The sequence below is a fragment of the Typopeltis vanoorti genome, chromosome 17 (genome assembly GCF_054136105.1).
Source record: "Typopeltis vanoorti isolate ZY-2024b chromosome 17, IOZ_Tvanoo_1.0, whole genome shotgun sequence".
Taxonomy (NCBI): Eukaryota; Metazoa; Arthropoda; class Arachnida; order Uropygi; family Thelyphonidae; genus Typopeltis; species Typopeltis vanoorti.
The window spans coordinates 70,691,424-70,714,251 of record NC_143565.1 but is presented as its reverse complement, the minus strand read 5'-3'; the positions used below and the strand labels follow the sequence as shown (position 1 = coordinate 70,714,251).

General features: G+C 35.5%; 1 protein-coding gene across 1 annotated transcript in view; it reads right to left on the bottom strand.

Moving 5' to 3' along the window:
- LOC150097473 (tyrosyl-DNA phosphodiesterase 2-like) overlaps positions 1 to 22,828 on the bottom strand; it is a 71,701-nt gene that overhangs the window by 26,187 nt on the left and 22,686 nt on the right. The window contains exons 2-3 of the mRNA XM_090407115.1: positions 21,682 to 21,776; positions 6,267 to 6,518 (exon numbers count right to left, since the gene is read on the bottom strand). Of these exons, the coding sequence (XP_090263241.1) occupies positions 6,267 to 6,518; positions 21,682 to 21,776 (347 nt within the window). The remainder of the gene's footprint in view (positions 1 to 6,266; positions 6,519 to 21,681; positions 21,777 to 22,828) is intronic.

The window sequence follows — 22,828 nt, the reverse complement described above, 5'->3', positions numbered from 1 at the left end:
GGAGGTTGAAGTGGAAACTGTTGAGGTTGGAGCTGAGACCACATATATTTGTAAAGTGATCTGGAAATCTCTATAGGGTTTGTTGTTGACCGAGTAGGCCATACATTCTCTATGCAGTACTTGAAAACTTGTATTCGAGTTTGCGCATTTTGCAAATGCACATCGACTACAAAAGTATTCCTCTTTTGTAGTTGATGTGCATTTTTCATTGCTGCTTTGACTTTTTTCTTCCAATTGCTGATAAGTTGTTTTCCTTGTTCCTAATGGCTGAAGGTAAGGGTCAGGCTCATATATGTCATTGGGGAGAACTGAATTTGAGGATGTTCACAGTCACCATTAATTCCGATGAACTGTGGTGCATCAGAACTAATGCTGCTACTTTCACCAGTTGCCAGGAAGATCCTCCCATCAATTTTTTTGTCCATAGATCAAAAGCAGTAGCAATGGACGATTTTTCAGCAATCAAAACCAGATTTTTCCATTAGTTTGGTGATGTCTTTCTTCATGGTATCATTACTTTTGGCATGGAAGTTGAGGATAATAGTGTTATTTTTGTTTTCTGACTCATTTAGTGATGAGACTACAGAGCTAACAGGTATCAGAGGCAGATGATTTTTCATTGAGGCACTGATCACGAATCTGGTCTAGCATGGCATCAATTAATTTGATTTTGCAGGAGCAAGTTTTTTTGATACAGCAAGGCACTGATCCAAGCTTTCAATGCATTTTTGGTTCAGGAACTGTTTTATTAAAGGGAGACTCAGTGGTCAGCAGAAATGTTGGTTCATATTCAAGAGTTGGCATCTTATCAAAATTAATAAATGAATAAAGCAAAGATAAAAAACCTTGATTTAAAAGAATATCTTCCTGTTGATAAGCATACAAGTACACTGTCAAACACATATATTAATTGTATGTTATGCATAGTCAGCATTAAGTATAAGAAATGTAAATCACTTGGTATATCGAGAAATGATGATGACAGACATTTTTTTTTTTTTTAAAAAGTGTGTGTGTGTGTGTGTGTGTCCATTTCAAAACTTGCTCAGCTTGCAATTTCAAAACAATAATAAATTGATTGAAAAAAGTCAATAGAAGCATGTTCCAATGCTTTGATTAATCCCCCAATTCCCAATGGATCTTTAGTTGGAAAGACCTGGGTTTGCATCTGAACTAGAACATTACAAATTTTCAACTGAAAGCGAGTTACCCAGTCTCATAACGAAGCAGTGTAGCTTCTCCTGGAAATTAAGGTTAACATCCCATGAAAAGCATAATCAGAGAACATGTGCAGCTGACACACACAATAGACTATGTAGATTAATTGCTATATCATAACATTAATTTGGTGTGTTTTGAGTAAAGTCACTTTATTTAGAAATTACAGACCAGATGACTAATATTTAAGGAGAAGATGAGATGATAAATAATAGTACTAAATTGGGAAAGGAAGGGTGGTCACTTAAGTCAGCTAAAAATTTAAAAAAAAAATGTGGTGATACTCAAGCCAGTGCTTATGATCTGGAAATCAGCATATAAACATTAATGTAGAAAGACAGAATGCGAATGGCAGCTTATAATCAATAAGAGTATCAACTTAGTGTATAATGCAGTTTGAGTATACATACTTCAATGCAACTGCATGTTGATGCAATACTCTGCTCTGGCTAATTAAATAAGTATTAAATTTAATTTATGATTACTAAATAACTTAAGGAATTTGCAACATACACTAGAATATAAATTGAATTAAACTTTAATATATATTTCAAATATTTCAGCAACGTCACGTTGCCATCTTCAAAGGAACTTAAGATAAAGACATACATGCATGCAGGCACTAAACACAGTAAATGAGGATGAAGCGAGGGAAGCTATTGTTTCTCCTAAAAGTCCTGATGATATCTCCTAGCGGGCTATGTAGGTATTCTTAGCCGATGGGCTGAAGGTCTCCTGATGTACGTCTCCCAAATTTGGGGCAGTTTCATGCAACCATTTTTGTTGAGGTTTGGCATGTTTCTTAGGGCTGAGGCTGATTCCATGAATAGTCTTTCAAATTTGAACTTGCTATGGAGTATTACTGTAGCTTTCTTCAACCGTTCTGTAGCGTGTATCCAGAGCATAGTCTGCAAGACCAGAGTGGATGTATTGGTGAAACCGGATGTAGTTCTTGTGTTCTGAAATTCTGATATTCGCTGTCCTGCCTCTCTGGCCAAAGTAGGACAGCTTACAGCTTCCCCTAGACCGACATGGTATACACCAGGTCGGTCCAGGGGAAGTGGTTGGTCTTTAGTGGAGTGGATAAGGGATGCTAATTTTCTATATGGTCTGTAACAAGAGGTCAATTGATGTTTTTTTTTAAGATTTTAAGGAGCCTATAGAGTTTTCTAATTTGTGAGTTGGTGTGATTATATTCAATAGGAAGGTAAGTAGCCCGATCTAATAATAGAGCATTAAGCTTACCTGTGTTTGGCTGAGTACTACGGTGGCGTTTCCCTTATCTGCTTTGGTGATTATTATTTCTTTGTTTTTCCTCATTTCCTGCAGAGCTTTATATTCCCTATTGGATATGTTGGTTATTGGTGGTCTTGCTTGGTGAGAACACAAGCTACAATCCAGTCTAATAGGCTCCTCAAGGAGGTCACTTCTTAGCCTGTAGAAGTTACTAACAAATTAAAACCGTATAATTATATAACCCCCCCCCCCATATATATGGACTCCCAAAAATACATAAAGAAAATGTACCATTACGTCCCATAGTGGGTGGCATTGATTCTCCCAGATACAAATTATCTAAACATTTGGCCAAAGCACTCACACACACTGGCAATACACCATCACACACAAAAAAACTCTTCACACTTCAAAGCCAGCATAGAAAACCTTACACTCCAACATACTGACATAATGGTCAGTTTTGACATCTCCTCCTTATTCACAAATGTCCCACTCAAGGAAACCTTAGAGCTAATCCAAGCTAAATTTCCTCCCAATATCTCAGCCCTATTTCAGTTCACAATGAACTCAGGCTATTTTGTTTGGCAGGGAAAATTCTACAAACAAATAGAGGGGACAGCCATGGGTTCACCACTCTCCCCCCACCCTTGGCCAACTTCTTTATGGAGACTTTTGAAGAGAAAGCCTTAAACTCTGCCCCATAAAAACCAACCATATGGCTTCGCTATGTTGATGATGTGTTCACTATTTGGCCACATGGCTCTGATACACTCCTCTCCTTCTTAACACACTTAAACAACCAACACCCCAGAATCAAGTTCACCATAGAAAATGAGGAAAACAACAGCCTCCCTTTTCTAAACACACTAGTCACCTGCCAGCCTGATGGAACCTTGGTTTTCTCAGTTTATTGAAAACCCACCCATACAGGCAAATACATTCGCCAACAATTCCCCACCCCCACAACAATATGGAGTTATTAAGACACTATACAACAACAGGGCTAAACTAATCTGTTCAAATGACAATGCCCTAACCACTGAACTTAATCACATCCTCAACACGTTCTCAGCCAATGGCTACCCCCCAAAAAAAATATTGAAACCATTAAACCACAACCCCCCCCCCTCTCCCCCCTTCACAACAAGGATTACTCTAAATCCATCACCATTCCCTACATCCAAGGCACCTCAAAAATAATTACCAAAATCTTAAAAAAACATGACTTGACCTCTTGTTACAGACCATATAGAAAACTGGCATCCCTCATCCGCTCCACTAAAGACCGACCTGGTGTATACCAGGTCCCTTACGGCTATAAGCTGTCCTACTTTGGCCAAACAAGCAGGACAGCAAATATCAGAATTTCAGAACACAAGGACTACATCCGGTTTCACCAGTACATCCACTCTGGTCTTGCAGACCATGCTCTGGATACACGCCACAGAATACAGTGGAAGAAAGCCACAGTAAAACACCATCGCAAGTTCAAATTTGAAAGACTATTCATGGAATCAATGATATAATCACGTAATCACAAGAAAGATATTTATTTAACCAAATATTTCGGTCTGCCGAAATATTTGGTTAAATATTTAATTATTTAAATATTTAAATATTGAGTCTAAACAAGGAAATTTTTCAAGTTTCTAAGCCAAATAAGCAGAGTGGTGGTTAAATATTTCGGTTAAATATTCGGTTAAATATTTAAATATTTAACCGAAATATTTGGTTAAATAAATATCTTTCTTGTGATTACGTGATTATATCATTCAGTCTTATGTCGCAAGTATCCTTAAAACAACAAATTCATGGAATCAGCCTCAGCACTAAGAAACATGCCAAATCTCAACAAATTTGGGAGACGTACATCAGGAGACCTTCAACCCAATGGCCAAGAATACCTACATAGCCCACTAGGGGGGGCACCATCAGGACTTTTAGGAGAAAAAACAGCTTCCTCTCTTCGTCCTCATTTACTGTTTAGTGCCTGGGTGAACGTGTTTTAAGTTCCTTTGATGAAGGCAACGTGATGTTGCCGAAATATTGGAAATATATATTAAAAAGTTTAATTTAATTTATATTCTAGTGTACGGTGTGAATTCCTTAAGTTATTTAGTAACCAATGCACAACCCTTTCTACGAGAATTAAATTTAATTTAGTAAGTAATTTTAATAAAATTTAGCATGAGCTCTAGAATATGTCTGCTTAGTTTTGGTTTCAATGAAATCATTTATACTGGCGATGGAATTTAATGAAATTTGGTATTTAGGATCGTTATTAAAATGCGCCATTTCAATTACCCCCCCCCCACCACAACAGGGCCATTCATAGTAACAAAACCGAATAAACAACATTACATGTTAACTACAAAGATAATAAGCTGAAAGGCTATTTTATCGGCGAATTTGTTAATTAAGAGGGAGATGTTAAATCCCGTTTTATTTTATAGCCGGGTACAGAACTCGGGTCGAAATCCATCGACATCCATAGAGTTTCAATGCTGAAAAAACTATCGGCGGAACCAAGTGTAAATGATCACTTGGATAGTACAACAAAAGTAGAAAATGTAATTACAAAGATAATAAGCCGATAGGCTATTTTACTGGCGAATTTGTTAATTAACAGGGAGATGTTAAATCCCGTTTTATTTTATAATGTATAGTAGAGGTATGTAAATTTCTGTTCACTTAAAACCTTGATATTTCAGGTCTACCTACTCACTGATGAGACCTCAAAAAAAAAAAAAGTTGAAACCAGTCTGGGTAGTGACCTCTTCTCTTAATGTAAAACAATATATATACATCTCATAGGAGCTGGGTTTTACATTATGAAAGAATATTAAAGTTAGTGAGGGAGCTTGCTCCACCTTTGCATGGAGTTTCCCTGGTGTTGTACTATCCAAGTGATCATTTACACTTGGTTCTGCCGATAGTTTTTTCGGCACTGAAACTCTATGGATGTCGATGGATTTCGACCCGAGTTTCGTACCCGGCTATAAAATAAAGCGGGATTTAACATCTCCCTCTTAATTAACATTACATGTTGTTGATGACAGATGATTTGTTGCCTGGCATAAGACCACCACTCTGCTTATTTGGCTTAGAAACTTGAAAAATTTCCTTGTTTAGACTCAAGAGCAGATTACCTTATCTGCTCTAAAGTCCAAACATGAAATTTTTTCCAGATTACCTAATCTATAACCTACTCATGGTACTAAATATATGACAGATTTACAATCGTATGCAGGTAGGATACATATAGAGAAGGAATAAAAATTATCACAATGTATAAGCCAAAAAGAGAATGAAGTTTGCAATGGAATTTGAACCCAGAGCATAAAAGTTACTGGCCACTCACTAATTGAGGCCAATCAGCATCATAAGCAAAGTATCAATAACAAAACTTGAAGGCACATGATCTGCTAAGTATCATGAGCTTTCAGAACCATAATTTTTTGATAAGGTGGTTAAAGTCATATGCCTAAATATATTCTTTGTGTAAACTGCATGTTCTCCTAACTAGCTTACCTTGTTGTGAGAGACCCCTCCCCTCCCAAATGAACTCCCAGGACTGAAACTCTGCACATCTATGTATGAGATCAGATAACCCATCTTCTACTGAAAAGCCATGATAAAGGTGACTCACTTCCTTGATGTGAGTCACCTTTACCAGAGGGCCTTGATGAAACCAGCTGAGCTCCAGTGAAAATATCTAGTAAAATATTTATCTTCACGTATACGTTTAATAATAAATATTTTTAATTTTGAGTTGAAAAGTAAAGACTAATGCAAAAATAGCTTCTTACCTTTTAATTATTTTGCATACAGCTTTTGCTCGTATTTTTAAATTATTCTCACTTAGTCCATCAATATTCCAAGTTATAAATTTAAATTCCGAATGTGGTAGCACAACATCTGGTTTTGGTTTCTTAAAATAATGTATTATATCATCTGACTTTGAAACGCTGTTATTGCAACGTTTACTGGATAAGCCTCTGCTAGTAACTGCTTCTGCTAATACAGCAGTTGCAGCTGCAGCCAATCCTTTTGGACTTCCACTAGAGATAAAACAATGAAACATTAAACCAAAGCTTCACTAAAAAAATAATATAGGTAAATTATAGAACAAGCATTTCTAAGGCAAATTTCAAATCAAATAGGAGTACCATGTAATTTACTTCTTAGATATATATATATAATCTGATAAATCCCAGTCATTACCTTTGATATAACTGCATGGCAGGAAACAGTACCAGAAAGGAGTGCCACTTATGACGTGCTCATCATTCTTACCATATTCATCTTACTCTTTCTTTCATTAAGAATTACTGTAACAGCTTTCTCTGAAGGCTGCTTCTGCAAGGAAGGTGGAGGGGATCTATTTGTATTAGTAGAAAAGATAACTTTTGGGAATAAGTAGCCTTCTCTGAAGATCTCATTTTTGGGAAAGGATGCGATTCGACAACTAAAGTTATTGGTGGCAAAATCAGAAAATATGAATATGGAAAGGTTTAATTAAATGTACCAACAATTTCAGAGGATACTGCAGTACATGGAGACATCTGTTATCCTGTGTAGCAATCACCTCCTATCTGAAAGAGGTAGTAATACCATTTTATATATGCAGAAAATACTTCACGTTGGTCATGAAAATAATACAAGATAAGTGACACTAAACTTCAAAGTCTGAAATAAAGGAAAGGGTCAGATTCCAATATACTGACAGTCTCACTTAAGAACAGAATAAACTCACTGCCACTACTGCTGAGAAATTTACTATGCTATTACTCAAACAAATATCAAAAGTGCAAGACATATGGAAATGTTATGTCGTCTTTTTTTTTCCCATCCCTGAATAGATGTAGCACTCAACAAGAAATGACAAAGACTGCGCTCTGTTTTCTAGAAACAAAAAAGTAGAAAGGGAGATAGAAATTTTAAGAGAGAAAAAAATAGAAAAACTCCACAATGGCAAAGAAATAATTTTCAATCCATTTTCACTGTTATTAAAGCCTTTCTAAACTTAATGTTTTTTTCTACAACACAGATCATCGCCCATTCTATCTCTCCATTAATCATCAATTCTGAACATACACAATATGTTAGTTGTCACATTCCATGGAAATGATTCAAAACAAAAAAAGAAGAAAAAACAGATCAAATGTTATAAAACAACTATTCTAAATTAGTATTTCTTTATTCTATAATTCTTAATTTTTTTGATTCCAATACTATTTCTGTTATGATAAAAAAAAAAGTTTATTACATATATGTATTTCCAAGAACATAATAATTTTGTTAGTGCAAATATTTCAACCAGAAACTAAATGATCATCGTCAGTGCATCAGCATAATCACAAGGTAAAGCTAGAATACAAAGAATGTTAATCCTTATTTACAGAGCTGAGTCACATGCCACAATGGCATCTAGTGGGTGGTTACAATAAAGTAATATTACAATTAAGGCCCAAATTAAAAATTAAGTGATTTGAAATAAAATATTAAAAAATTAAAATGATAAAAAAATTAACAGCCTTTAACATTTACTTCATATCAGCTATGTGATATGAAGTAAATGGTAAATATTTACTTCATATCAGCTTTCCTTCATGATTCATGTACTGTCTAACCAGATAAGAGACACCTCGACACTTCTGTGCATGGTAGAAGGTGAATCCATTCCAATAATAGGGTAATCAATGCGTTTCGTGGGATGGGTGTTTATCATTATATGTCGGAAAATTAGCTTTTCTTTTATGATAATTCTAGTTTTTAAAGTGGTAACTATTTTGCTTGTACAACAGTTGGAAAATTTTATATATCATCAAAATCATCACCAACATGCACGTGATTTTGCATGTTGGTGATGATTTTGTACATTGTTTTATTCCTTTATCCCCTTCAACATGAACTGACTCTTCTTGGCACTGTGCCAGCCAGGGTTCTCGCATCTGTGGTTGTAAAGTATGTTGTAACACTAACAGTTCTGAAATATCCACTTTGCCAGTCTGGTAGTTAACATATCTAACTTTCCAACCAACATGCTGATGTGAATTACACAATGGGCAAGGATTTTTGTAATTATCTTAGGTGGGAGATGAATTCTATTGTCCAGTGAGCCACTACCCTGCTTATGGAGGCCTGAAGTGGCTTGGAAAAGTTTCATGTGTTATTTGCATAGCAGAATTTCCAGATTGTGCAAAATAAACTAATTAATTAAAAATACAAAAATATATAAAATTAATAAAAATAAAAAATCCTTAGCCCACTCACAGTACTAATGCACTGTACTTTCTTTCCACCACCCACTCTCTCTTTAAAATAACTTGCCTGAATGGTCTCTCTCTCTCTCTCTCTCATGCACTCCCCTTTCAAAAACAATTAGAACTACAACAGTATTTATATCATGAAGCCACTTCATTTTTCATAAAACAAGTCATTTAAATTAATGTACAGATGTGCTGCAATTGCAATAGGAGAAGACTGTCAAAAAAACAGACACTATAACTGCTACTTTACTGCAACCTTTGCAATAATGTAATACTTGAAAAACATACATATGGCGAATAAATTTTGAAAACAATATGTAAGTTTACTAATATAAAGATATAAAATCATGCAAATAATAACTGAGCATACTCTATTATTTTTAAATGTTCTATTTAACTATTTGACAAAAAATTTTAATTGATTATTTAATAAATATCAGAGTGAAAATATTATCAAGTAATAAACAAGGAAATGATCAGGGATGATTATAAAAAAAAAAGTACAGGAATACCTCAATTATCGCGGTTTCGATTGTTGCGATTCTCAATTTATCGCGGTTTATAATTTGATACCAAAATTCCAATTATTGCGCTCCAAATTCGAATTATCGTGGCCGCAAGATGTAGCCCACTACATATGCAACCAATTCGAATCGCCACTCTCCAGGTATCGCTCTCTTGCAGCACTTCGTTTTTATCCGACGGTGCCTTCTCACCACTTACCAGTAACTATCCGCCCTTGTCTGAAATACATGTGGATATTTATCTCTTGTTATTTACCCCTACAATGAATTCTAAAAGAAACAAGGATGATTTCAAGTCTACAGCTATCACGAAGAAAAGTAGAGTGATCAGCTTAGGAGATAATTTGCATATGATAAATAAGTATGAAGCAGGCATAATCAAAGCCAAAATTGCAAGATATGAATCAACTGTTTGCTATATTTTAGAACACGCTGCAAATTATAAGCAACTAGGAAAAAGTGCATCGACCTCGTCTGTGTCCCAAACTATGAGAAACAGAAGCCATCTTATGATTGAAATGGAAACGCTATTGTCAGTGTGGATAGAAGATTGTAACCAAAAGAGAATTCCTCTTAGTCAAATGACTATAAAAATAAAAGCATTGAATTTGTTTGAAACTTTAAAAAGAAAACAATTAGAAAGCGAAAATGATTCGGCGTCAGTAGTGGAAGAAACTTTCTCTGCAAGTTCAGAGTGGTTTGATCAGTTCAAAGAGCGATCGAGCATTCATAGTGTTCGTATAAAGGTGAAATTGCAAGTGCCGACAGCAGCTAGTTTTCCTGGTGAATTGCAACAGATAATTGAAGAAGGAAATTATACCGATGATCAGATATTTAATGGTGACAAAACAGGCTTATTATGGAAAAAAATGCCCACTAAAACATTTTTAGCAAAAAATGAAAACTCACAGCCTGGCTACGAGGGTTAGAAAGAGCGTGCAACACTTTTACTATGTGGCAATGCTTCTGGAGATTACAAGATGAAGCCTCTCTTTATTTATCGTTCACAAAATCCTTGCCCGCTTAGAAGTTTAGATAAAAATTCTCTCTCTGTTCACTGGAGATCCAACAGAAAAGCTTGAATGACAAAAGCTATTTTTGAGGATTGGTTTAAAAACTGTTTTTGTCCTGAAGCTGAAAGGTACTACAAGTCATTAAATCTTGATTTTAAAATCTTGTTGATATTAGATAATGCACCTAGTCATCCAACAGCACTGAATGATTTGTGCGAAAATGTAAAAGTTATTTATCACCTAATACCACTTCAATCATCCAGCCAATGGATCAAGGTGTAATCGCATCCTTTAAGGCATATTACCTATGAAGAACTTTTTCACAAGCAATAGAAAAGACTACAGGAGATGAAGCTATGACTTTGACAGAATTCTGGAAGGCATTCAAAATCAAAAATTGCATTGAGAATGTCAAGGAATCATGGGGTGAAGTAACATCTAGCAACCTAAGAGCAGCGTGGCAAAAGATTGTTCCTCATTGTGCAAATGATTTTAAAGGATTTGAAAATGAAGTAACCCGTGTTATCAATAACTTGGCTTCGATCTAGGACTAAAAGAAATTGAAAAAGGTGATGTTCAGGACCTGCTTCAGTCACATGATAAGGAGCCGGATGATGAAGACCTAATTAACCTTAAGAGAGAACGTGCTTACGATGCTCAAATCAATGATAATGACGAACAAACTGACTTGGTACCGAAGGAATTTACCCTCAAAGAAATGGATGAAATGTTTAGAATTGCTGAAAATTTTAAAGAAAAAATCTTGAACAGCGATCCTAATCTCGAGCGATCACTGAATGTTTGTCAGGAAATTGAAAATTCCATCCGTTGCTACCAAGTTTTATACGAAGAAAAAAGAAAGAAAAAATTCCACCAGACAATTCTACACCAATATTTATCCAAGAAAGAATAACTGTATGTACTTCTTATATATAAATAAAGATTAAAGAATAATCTTGTTTTTCTTAATGAACCTTCATTTTTTACTTAACACGTTTAACATATTTCTTTTTTACTTGATATATAAAATTTAATTAATAGATTTGAAAAAACCTTGGCATTAATCACCCATTTTACATGCATTATTTATCCCGATTATCGCGGATTCGATTATTGCGGTATTTTTCGTGGCAACAATAACCGCGATAATTGAGGTATTCCTGTATTTCATAATTGAATTCCTGAACAAATTATGAAATTTAGCAAATCATTATGCTAAATTACTTAAATATGCATAATGTGGGATTTAATATCCCCTTAATTTAAATAAACATTATGCTAAATGATTTATGCAAAACAAATTTAGCAAATCATTATGCTAAATTTTGCAATAAGAAAAGTAATAACCAAAAGTGAGTTTAGTTGACACACTTCAGGACACATTCCACAACCAAATTTAATTTCATTCTATCTCATCTCCCTTTTACCCTCTTTTACCTTGCGGTGTCGAGGGTTCATTAATCATCGAACCTCAAACTGTTCGCAGGATAAGGTGGTCAGCCCTATCCCTGGTGTATCCTACATCCGTAGTGTTGAGGTTCTTGAGGCCGGTTTGCCTGCTTTGAGGGATGAAAAAACCCTACTGTCTACCCCCAAGACCAGCTAACTTGGCTATATATATAATTTTATCTGAAAATATATATTTCCAGATAAAATTATTGCTTTATAAATAATTTCATAACTACTAACAAACTTTGCAGGGATAAACAGTCTTGAATTTTTCAATAAAATCTATCTAGCCAGAACTGAGAAATACCTTGCATACAGATGGATGATCAAAAGCAATCTAACAGGTGCTTATACATTTTGAAAAATGCACATATAAAGTAATAAGCACCACATGCTAAAATCTGGTTAAGTCACTTGGGAGGTGGCTAAAGGTGTAGAATTTTCAATTAAGACAGGGTACATGTGGAATTATCGGGCTGGAAAGTATTACAAGCTTAGGAGTTTAATTGGTTCAGTGCCATGGCATGTACAACTGCAAGGACTAGAAGTCGATAGTGCATGGGAGATAGTTAAGAAGTGTTTGCATGAAGCAATGGCTGACTGTATACCTACAGTCCGAATAATAAATCAACTAAGGGTTAAATGGATGAATAACACCATTAAGCTTGAGCTGCAAAAAAAGAAACAACTATGGAGGGAATTTAAGGAGAAAGGTGACCCGGCAGGCACACGAACGGTATAAAGCACAGGCCAGAAGGGCAACGAGTGTGGTAAGAAAAGCAAAAAATGATTACGAAAGAATATTGGCCATGCAGGCTAAAGAGAATCCTAAACAGTTTTTTAGATATGTAGCAAGTAAAAGGAAAAATGTACATGGCAGAATGATTTTAAAGAATGCCGATGGTAGGGAGGTAACTGAATCAGTTGATATAGTTGAGTTACTGAGTGAGCACTTTGCAAGAATATATCATCCAGGTGGTGACATTGCAGAAACGAATGTACCAGTAGATTATACGGGAATTGTGGTGAATGAAGTGGAGGTGAGTAGTCTATTGCATAACCTCAATGTCAATACATCTGTGGGATTGGATGGTATACCAGCTCGTGTTGTACGAGAAGCAGCTAAAGAATTGTCAGTACCCTTGACCATTTTGTTTAATTTGAGTCTCGGGTCTGGGTTAGTCCCGAGAGGGTGGAAAGAGGGGAAAATAGTTCCACTGCATAAAGGTGGTTCCAAGACTGTTGTTGTAAATTACCGACCGATTAGCATATCAGGAATCATTGTCAAGGTCTTAGAGAAATTAGTCAAGAAAAGAATACAGGATTGGATAGACGAAAATGGGATATTGTATGGGGGGGGGAACAACATGGTTTTTGTGAAGGGTAGATCATGCCTCAGTAACTTGCTCACGTTTTATAACACAGTGACGGCTGAACTGGATAGGGGTAATGGGTTTACAGTAATACTACTGGACCTTGCCAAGGCTTTTGATAGGATACCACATAGAACCCTAATCAGTAAACTGGAGCAGATGGGGATAGATATAGGGTTGGTGAGATGGATAGGAGGGTGGTTGAAGGAGAGATACCAGAGAGTGGTTTATTCAGGAGTGGAATCTAAAAGACGGCTTGTGACTAGTGGAGTGCCACAGGGCTCTGTTCTTGACCACTGCTTTTCAATTTGTTCATCAATGATATAGGAAAGGATTTGAGAGGAAGTGTTCACTTGTTTGCTGATGATGCAAAGTTGGGTAGAGCAATTATGAGTGCACAGGATGTCAAAATTTTACAGGATGATTTGGATAGTTTGGAGGGCTGGGCTAGGAAAAATGGATTACAATTTAATGTGCCAAAGTGTAAGGTTATGCACTTTGGGATGAAAAGAATAGCAGCAGTATATCACATTGGTGGAACTGTACTCCAGGAGATTGATGAGGCCAGGGATTTGGGAGTGTTGGTGGATAGGGAATTGAAGTTTAGGGAGCACATTGCAAAAGTGACTAAAACAGCTCACCAAATCACTTGGCTTCTGAAAAATACTTTAACATGCAGAGACAAGTTGTTGTTCCTCTGTATCAAGCCTTGATAAGACCCCATCTGGATTACTGTGCCAAGTAGTCCAGATGGGCACCAGGGTTTCTTCGTGATGGGGAGGAAGTGGAGAGGATCCAGAGACGAGTGACCAAGATGATAGCAGGTCTGTGGAATGAACCTTATGAGAATAGGTTGAAGATTTGTGGGTTGCAGAAATTGGTTGATAGGCAAAGGAGGGGTGATATGATTGAGACATTCAAATTACTGAAGGGTTTCTATAAGATTGATCCAGAAGATATTTTTGAAAATATGACTGGTAGTGGGAGGACTAGGGGCCATGAATGGAAGCTGGGCAAGAGCATGGTTGACAAGGGTGTTAGAGCTAGGTTTTTTACTTGGAGAGTATGAATGAGTGGAATAAGCTTCCAGAGTCTGTTGTGGGTGCTACGACCGTGAATGAGTTCAAGGCAAGGTATGATAGATACTGTGTGAATGTCGAATAGTTGTTCTTGACATGATGTTAGGGCCTCCCTCGATGAGTCTGTCGACTCCTTGGAGTTGCCCGGAACAATAATAATAATAATAAAAAGTTGCTCTTTCTGACTGACTTCGGAGGTGTTTACACTTAGAGCCTGCAAGCCTTTCTTATACATACCAGTTTCAATAACAATCTTTCTAATGCCGCCATGTACAGCTTCAGTTACAAAAACATTGCCTTTGTTTTTAACACTCTAACATATTCTTATTAAAGTAGTATACAGTTAGCTTCAAAAGAGGTATTTACAATAACATCTAATACAAACTCTACCGAGACAAACAAAGTCTTTTTTTTTTTTTACAATATTCACACGGGACTTAACCTAAGTAAAAAAATCGATGTAATGTGCTTTGGAATATTTAATATTTAAGCAACAATCAAGTTTTTACACTTTGCTTATAATCGTATTCACTCGGCTTGCTGTTTGACTTCCACTGATCCAAATTCATTCATTTACCTGGACTTATAAGAAAATTACTGATTTTACAATTTTAACGAAAAATAAATAAACAATATCAATACACTTAAAGCAAATTAAAAATAATACAAAATAATGATAAATAAAATATGTTTTCAGTTTTAATTAAATTTGTAAGTAAGGAGGAATACACAAGAGATCACGATTGACAGGTTGAACACCCCTGCTCTAGGAGATGTGCTTTACATTTATGGAAAATACTAAGGAAAGTGGTCTCCATCTTGCTCCACCTTTGCTACGAGTTGCCCAATATTGAACTACTTATGCTTGTTCGGCCAAAACGTTTAGTTTCTATATATATATTCGGCACGAAACTCTTGTAGTTTCTATATCTGGCTATGAAATAATGTTGGATTCAATATTTACTTAATTTGTACCATCATGAATTATATTTGCATTTTAGCACATACTAATAATCAATGTTATCTCTCAGATATACTGCATCCTATGCTGCAAAATTGCCACTGTGACCTCCTGAGTGTTAACTATCATTCTGCTGACATGTTTCTTTCTCCTTTCTACTTCCACTCAAACTTTCACCAAGCTCTTCTGATATTCCTATGCTTACATCTTAAATTTTTTGATTCTTCTACATTATTTGTAATTAACTCGTGGGCTGTAGATTTGATCTAAACTAAAATTCTTACTTTACCTCAACCTGTTTTCAACATCCACAACTTCATTTTTTTTTTTTTTTTTTTTTTGTAACATTTATTTCCATGCACACCTTAAAGATATACATGGAAATAAGACACTTGTGATCCCATCTAAGATGACAACTGGAGAAACTTTGATGTCAGTAGCTTCCCTGCTCTGTTCTTTATCGAGTATAAAACAAAATAATATATTACTGATTTTTGCTTGCTATAGCCATTATACTTTGTGATTATCATCATCATCACCAGATATCCATGGAATCCAAAGACTCATTGGGGAGACATCTTGTCATCACACACACACACAGTTCATCATACTGTACCTTAAATGCATTCAGCATGGACAACAAATGATTGGTTGAGAACAAGGAGAATGTGAGGTTAGATATCAAGAAGCTGCTGAGGTAAGTAAATAATAACAGTGCTCAGGTATTATTATTACAGGCTACTCTATGGAGTCCTTGGACTCATCAAAGGAAGCTCTAAACATCATGCCGACTGCTATCCAACATTTGCATAGTATCTATCATACTTTGCTTTGAACTCATTAACAGTCATGCTCACAACAGACTCTGCCAAACTATTCCACTCATTCAACACTCTCAGCAAACAATCTAGTTCTAACACCCTTGCTGACTACATTCTTACTGTTTCCAAGAATGGTCCTAGTTCTCCAATCACCACATCTGTTTTGAAAAATTTCCTCTATATTAATATTGTAAAAATAATCATAATTTAAAATTCTGAATATTTTTACAAATTGTTTATGTTGTACATTATTAGTTTTGGTTTCATGATACGCATTGTCGACACTTGCAACGTGCATGCTACTGTTGTTGTTTTTGTCAAAATGAAATGTAAAGCAGTTCAAAATTTATGTACCTACTGGATTTTGAGAGATGTGTTACTTTCAGAAATTTTATTGTAGTTTAAAATATTAAGTGTTGTGTTTTTGAAAAGATTCTCTTGTCGCTAACGAAGACAGTGTGTCAGCCATTTTTATTTAGCTTCTCGCTTGCCACTTTCATGGAGTGAGCATGCTCACCGAGGAGTTTGATGGGTGATTGACAGCTGACAAGAGAGCGTTCAGGGAGAAAAGAGAACGCTGGCCAGCAGATTTTTAGGTTAGGAGGAACTTAGTTTTTATGCGACAGTTGAAGGAAAATTAATAGTAGATTCCGAAAAGGGAATCGTAGAGTTACGAGTTTTTAAAGATTTAAGGAAGATATTGCAATCAACGTTCTAAAGGAATGTTCGAAGAAACACTGATTGGAAGATTAATAGCAGATTCCGAAAAAGGAATTGTAGAACTGAGTTTTTAAGGTGGAAGACCGTCAATAAGTATTCGTAAATAAAAGAAGATATTATTAATGATGTTCTAAAGGAATGTTCGAAGAAACGCTGATTGGAAAGAAATTGCATGAAGTGAAAGTGTTTATACTTGGGTGAATTCAGAATATCTACACTTCGGTGTCAAGAAGAATTAAGTTGTGCTACATGAGGCCTTAACAGAGAAACTGGCTATGTGCAGTTTATTATTGTGTAAACAAAGTGTTTAGTCTAGTAAAATGAGATGAAGTATATGTTAAGCAAATCAATAATAGATTGAGTCAGAGAATGGCTGATCTCTTAACTGTAAGTTTATTTAAAAGGCCTTTGGATCCAATTAATTTGTAGTTAATTATGTAACTTTATTTGATGTGTATATATTGTTTGTGTTTTATTAAATGTGTTTATTTTGTATTTAGTCTTGAGTTAGTGATTTTTTTTGGATTCTGAAAGAAAGAGTTAAAGTCATTGCACCAAGCAGAGTGAACCCTTGTGCATATATAGATACACTCGGAAATAAAAAAAATAATTGTTAGAAACAGATTAAATAATACAAATAATCATCACAACATCACTCTTTTCCTGCCTGTCAACCAATTTCTGTAACCCACAAATCTTCTATCTGTCCTCATAAGGTTCATTACCTAGACCTGAAAAACACCAAATTGGTCACTTGCCTCTGGATCCTCTTCACCTCTTCCTCATCACCAAGAAGGCCATGTGACCAGATCTGCATGTAGGGGCTTATAAAGGCTCAATAAAGAAGAATAGTAACCTGCTCATCAAACTATTCTTTAGTAACCAAGTAATCCAATGAGCTGCTTTAGCCACTTTTGCTATGTATCCTCTAAACTTTAACTCCCTATTCACTAACACTCCCAAATCACTGGCTTCATCAATTTCCTGGAGTACAGTTCCATCAATGTGGTATGCAGCTGACAATTTTTTTCACTCAAAAATGCATAACCGTGCACTTTGCCACATACACATATGTATGACAGTGATGGAATGAGATGGCGAGCAAAGATCATGAATCGTATACTAGGGGAAATCATGCAATAAGAAAAAAGTGCATTTTGTTAACCTAGGACATGAATTTGAGGGACATACAGAACCATATAAAAGATATGGATTGCATTTAAATGGTTTTGATGTGAATCAGTTGGAGAGCATTACTTGAAGGGAGAGAAATGACTGCAACGAACAGAAGATCTGAGGACACAAGAGGTGATGTGGATGAGCAGAGAAATAAAGCAGAATACCTTGAATGGAGAAGTAAATAGTGCAAATGAAGAGAATGAGAGGGCAGAAAACACAAGAACAGATAGAAAAACAGGAGGGGGAGAGAGAGGTTCAGGGTGAATAGGGAGAGAAGTATGTGCGCTGGATTTGGGAGTCATGAATGAGAGAGTGGACAAGAAAATACTGAGATAGCCTGGGATACGCAGAGTTTGTATGAGTCTAGTGCAGAGAGGAATGGCCAGGAGGGTTATGGAGGAATCACATCCAAGAAGAACTTCCGGTTCTATAACAATCCATGGGACTTGTTATAGAACCAGAAGGGAGCTATTATGTGTGTATATGAATGCCAGAATTATCTGAAATAAGGAAACAAAATTGCTGCACTGACTGAATAAGTAAAATGTGGTTGGATGAGGAAGACTTCTGAGAGAAATTGAGATGGGATGATATGATATATTTCATGAAGACAGACAGAGCAGAAAAGGAGGAATGCTGTTGATGATAGCAGAGGAGTTATGCCCATTCAAGGTATAGATGGAAAAGGCAAATAGTGGCAGTGGTTTTGAGGCAGTATGGCGAGATAGGAGTGGACAGAAAGAAATATTTTGTTGTGTGTTGTCATAGATTGCTAATGTAGAGAGCAACAAAAAGTAAATGTATAGGCAATTAGCATGCTAAATAAGAAAAGGATGATCATTAGGGATGACTAATTAATATACCGGAATGAAAAGACTGCATCCAGGGACAAAGAAAATGAACTTCTGGAATTTTAGGGGGAGACAGTATTGTGGTGGCTTTGTGGCTCTTTTCTCAAACCAGCTTTACTATTTTGACATTCTGATGCAAAAACCTAATAACCTTAATACTTCTGTTCTATCTTTTCCAACCTATGCAAAATTATTCAAAATACCCTCCAACACAAATAATGTCTTTTCCTCTATATTTAAACCTTGGAGTGATGTGGTGTGTATACCTAGATAAGTGACATGTTTTCAGTCGGTATAGATGAAGTTCTTTGGTCGGAAAGACCTGGGTTCGATTCCTGTCTATGAAGTGAGGAACCTTTATCTGGTCTCTTTTGACTAAAGATGAGTTAGCTGGTCTCATACAAAGGTAGAGGGTTTTTTCACCTGGAAACTCAGGGTTTTTTTGTCCCTCAGAACAGGCAAACCGGCCCCGTACACACACGGATTACAGTTATGAATACTTACGACAATATGTGGAAGAGACAGGGTCCTCACCACATATCATTACACCCATAGTTAACCATGAGTCACATCATGGTAGTCAACCTCCCAGATAGGAGGTGCACATGAATGGGAATTATCCTCTCACTAATTCCATCACATGTTGTAATAAACTACAGTATTTTTGTTTTGTTTTGTTTATCATGGACCGATAAACACACTAATATATAAGTAGTTAACATATCTACTTCAACATTGGGAGTCACCCAGGGTAAAAATTAGTCATAGTATTAACAAAAGCTTATAACTGTTAAGATCAGCATCAGAGTTGTGTGTCCACAACTGAATGCACAACTATATATTAGACATCCTCCAGGCTGACATCTGACTAGTGAGAATGCAATTGAGAAACAGTTTTTAGTGGATAGTTTTGCTATATACAGCAATTTGTTATAGTGAGAAGTGTTATATCAGTGATTTTATAGTGAGTGTTGCTTGTATTAATGAAATATTTAAGAGATTAAGCATAAACTATTAATGAGTTTCTTAACAAAGAACTATCAGGTCATCCCAAAAGTAATGTCATTTTTAGCATTAAGGTTTGAAAGGATATAAAAGATAAATTACTTGGTAATTTAATCAAGTATATATTCTCCATTTGAACCAATAATGCTCTTCGAATGCTGTGAAAGCTTCATAATGGCATTTCTATAATTTAGGAGGTCTGGAGGCAAAGAAGTCACATAGGCTCAATTTCAGTGACTCTAATATGTCATATTGTTGTTCGTTAATGAAATATTGCAAATTTCGAAATAAGTGATAATCTGAAGTTGATCAGGAGAATATAGAGGATGTGGAAACATTTCCCAGCTGAGTTCCTCAATCTTGGTACAGGTGATTCTTGCACTATAAGGATGTACATTATCATGGTGAAAAACAACATCCTTTCAACTGACCAGAGAACACGTCTTTTCTTTCAGTTTTTCATTCAATTGATCAAGTTGTTCACAGTATACTTCAGTTGTAATTGTTTGGTTTTGTGGCAAGAGTTCAAAGTATATACTAGCCAAATGCTTAACAAAGCCTTCTGAGTGAGAAGGTCTTGTTTTGGCTGATGTTTAGCCTATTCCCCTGAATGAACCCACTGCCTTTGGCACTTAACATTCTTGTAAAGTATCCACCTTTCATCACTGATGACTACATGATTCAAAAATGGAGACTGAACCTCTTGAGAATTAAGAGCAGTGCAGATGCACACTCTCTTCAATTGTTTGTCAGTTCGTGAGGAATCCACTAGCTGAGCTTAAACACTATTCCAAGTTTTTGCAAATGCCGATGGATGGTCGATGACAATGAATTAAGATATTTTGCTAAATCTTCAACAATTGTATTGGCATTTCTTGCAATAGCGGCTTCAACATATAATTACTGAGAGAGATGGGACACCCAGAGTGAGGGGAGTCTTTCAAGCTAAAGTCCCCTTGTCAAAATTTTTGGAACCATCGCCGGCACTTTCGCACATTGAAAACATAATCGCCATACACTTCTTGCACATTTTTATAGCGTTAGTAGCACTGTTGCCTTTTTTTTTGAACTCATAAAGCATGATGTGCTATTCAGTGACCTCCATAATAATAAAGGGTTATTTAAACACTAACTTATGTATAGTGTTCTTACACAGTGGAATTCCTTAGAATGAGGCTACCTCAGCTTAGTGATACTTATAAAGCTTTAAATATTCATGTTCAAATGTTTTTCAGCTTGTCTAAACAAGTACAGTATAAAAAAAGCATTACTTTTGGGATGACCTGATATATACTCTGCTTCCTAATGTACAACTTCCTACATGCAAAAGATGACCATGCATTAAGTTGGGTTGATTTTGTATGGCTTTATGGCTCCTTGAACAATGTCCATATATGAAGCAACTTCAATGGAATACTTTCATATAATTCCATTTATTCTGTGAGGGTGGATAAATCAGTCAACCAGAACAGAAAATCTGTATGGCCAAAATAAAATATTAAAGCAGTAAGGAGTTTAATAGACTGCAGAACAAGACTATCTTCGGCTTTTGCTAGAAATGATGCTTTATCTTTACTAGAAGGTAGAAGTTTAAGTGTAAAGGAGGTGAAGTAGTTAAATTTCTTTAGTGCTCTTGATAGCTACTTGAAAATTCTCCTAATGCATTTCAGTCACCACCGCTCTTCATGTAAAAACTTATTTAAATATAACAGTTTTGTCCTGAAGATGTTAAGAGAAATTAGCCAACATATTTGCAGCTAATGTTCAATAAACATGTGCGATTCACAACTCAGTGCAAGTTTCAGTAAACTGAATAATTAAAAGAGCAGAACTAATATAAAAAATGAAGGTAAGAAGCAGGAAATTCTTGAATGAGCACATCTGAATTAATCATAATTGGTAAAACTGTATGTAATTACAAAGTATTAGCAAGGTGCATTTTTAAAATACAAAATATGTAAGAAGCAGAAATCTTACTCAAGCACCAGAACAACTTCAGATTCTGAACCATCTCCAGTGAGTCTCACAGCTCCTTTGTTTGATCGATCTTCAAAAAAAGCATTAAGTGACCTCTATCAAAAATGAAGAAATGAAATATTTAAAATCTTATATTATGAGAAAAACTGCATCAAATAAAAGAAATAAAGCTGTCTTATTTTATTTCATTTGTACAAAATAATTAGCTTCACAGAACATACATGAAAATTACTGTACAACAAGAAATTATCCTACAAATGAAAAATGAACTTGAACTTATATGAACTTTATTATAAAATATTCTAAAAATGATATCATAAAAGTAAACAGATTTCATGTATCTAGCCCAAAAATTTATTATTTCTATATTTCAGTAGTCAAATTCAACTACCTTCATCAGAAAGGGATAGATATTTAATTAAATAAGCATAAAAACAAGTAAAGAAATACACAACATAACAGAGCAAAACAGTAACCAACATATGAATGAATGACAGTTTTTACAAAGATTCAAATGTTTTTAAAGCAATGATATCTGGTTCATTACTGTCTGTTGAATCTGACATATCATGTAATTATGCATACTGTTATGTGAAATGCAGGCTTGTTGAGGTAATATAATGAAAAACTCCATCAAAAGTTTTTTTTTTTTTTTTTTTTTTTTTAATCAACTAGAACCAAAATTGATTACCATGATATACTGCTCAAAACAATTAGGGGATATTTTAGTTTTCTTGTAGATTATAAAGTTATAGAAATAATTTACAAATGCAACACATTTATTTTAAAATATTCTTAATATACAACAGTGTAGAACATGCAACTGCATACAAAATCATGTTAAGACTTGTTGAAACATGTCTTAGCCGTATTAGCATGTGGGAGTATAAAAGCATGGCTTGTTGTGCTCACGTCCACAGTGCATAATTATCACTTCAATTGTAAACTTGTGTCACCTATTACCCATTATTTTGTTGAAAATGGCAGAGCAATATGATATCCTGGAATCCATGGCTTGAAGAGCCATTGGTTAGAAGCTGGACAAATGCAGCAAATTGTCGCTCAAGCATGTATCTCAAAGCATAATTTCACAACTTTGGAATCGCTTTCTGGAGGCAGAAAATGTTTGCCGAAGACAAGGTCGTCA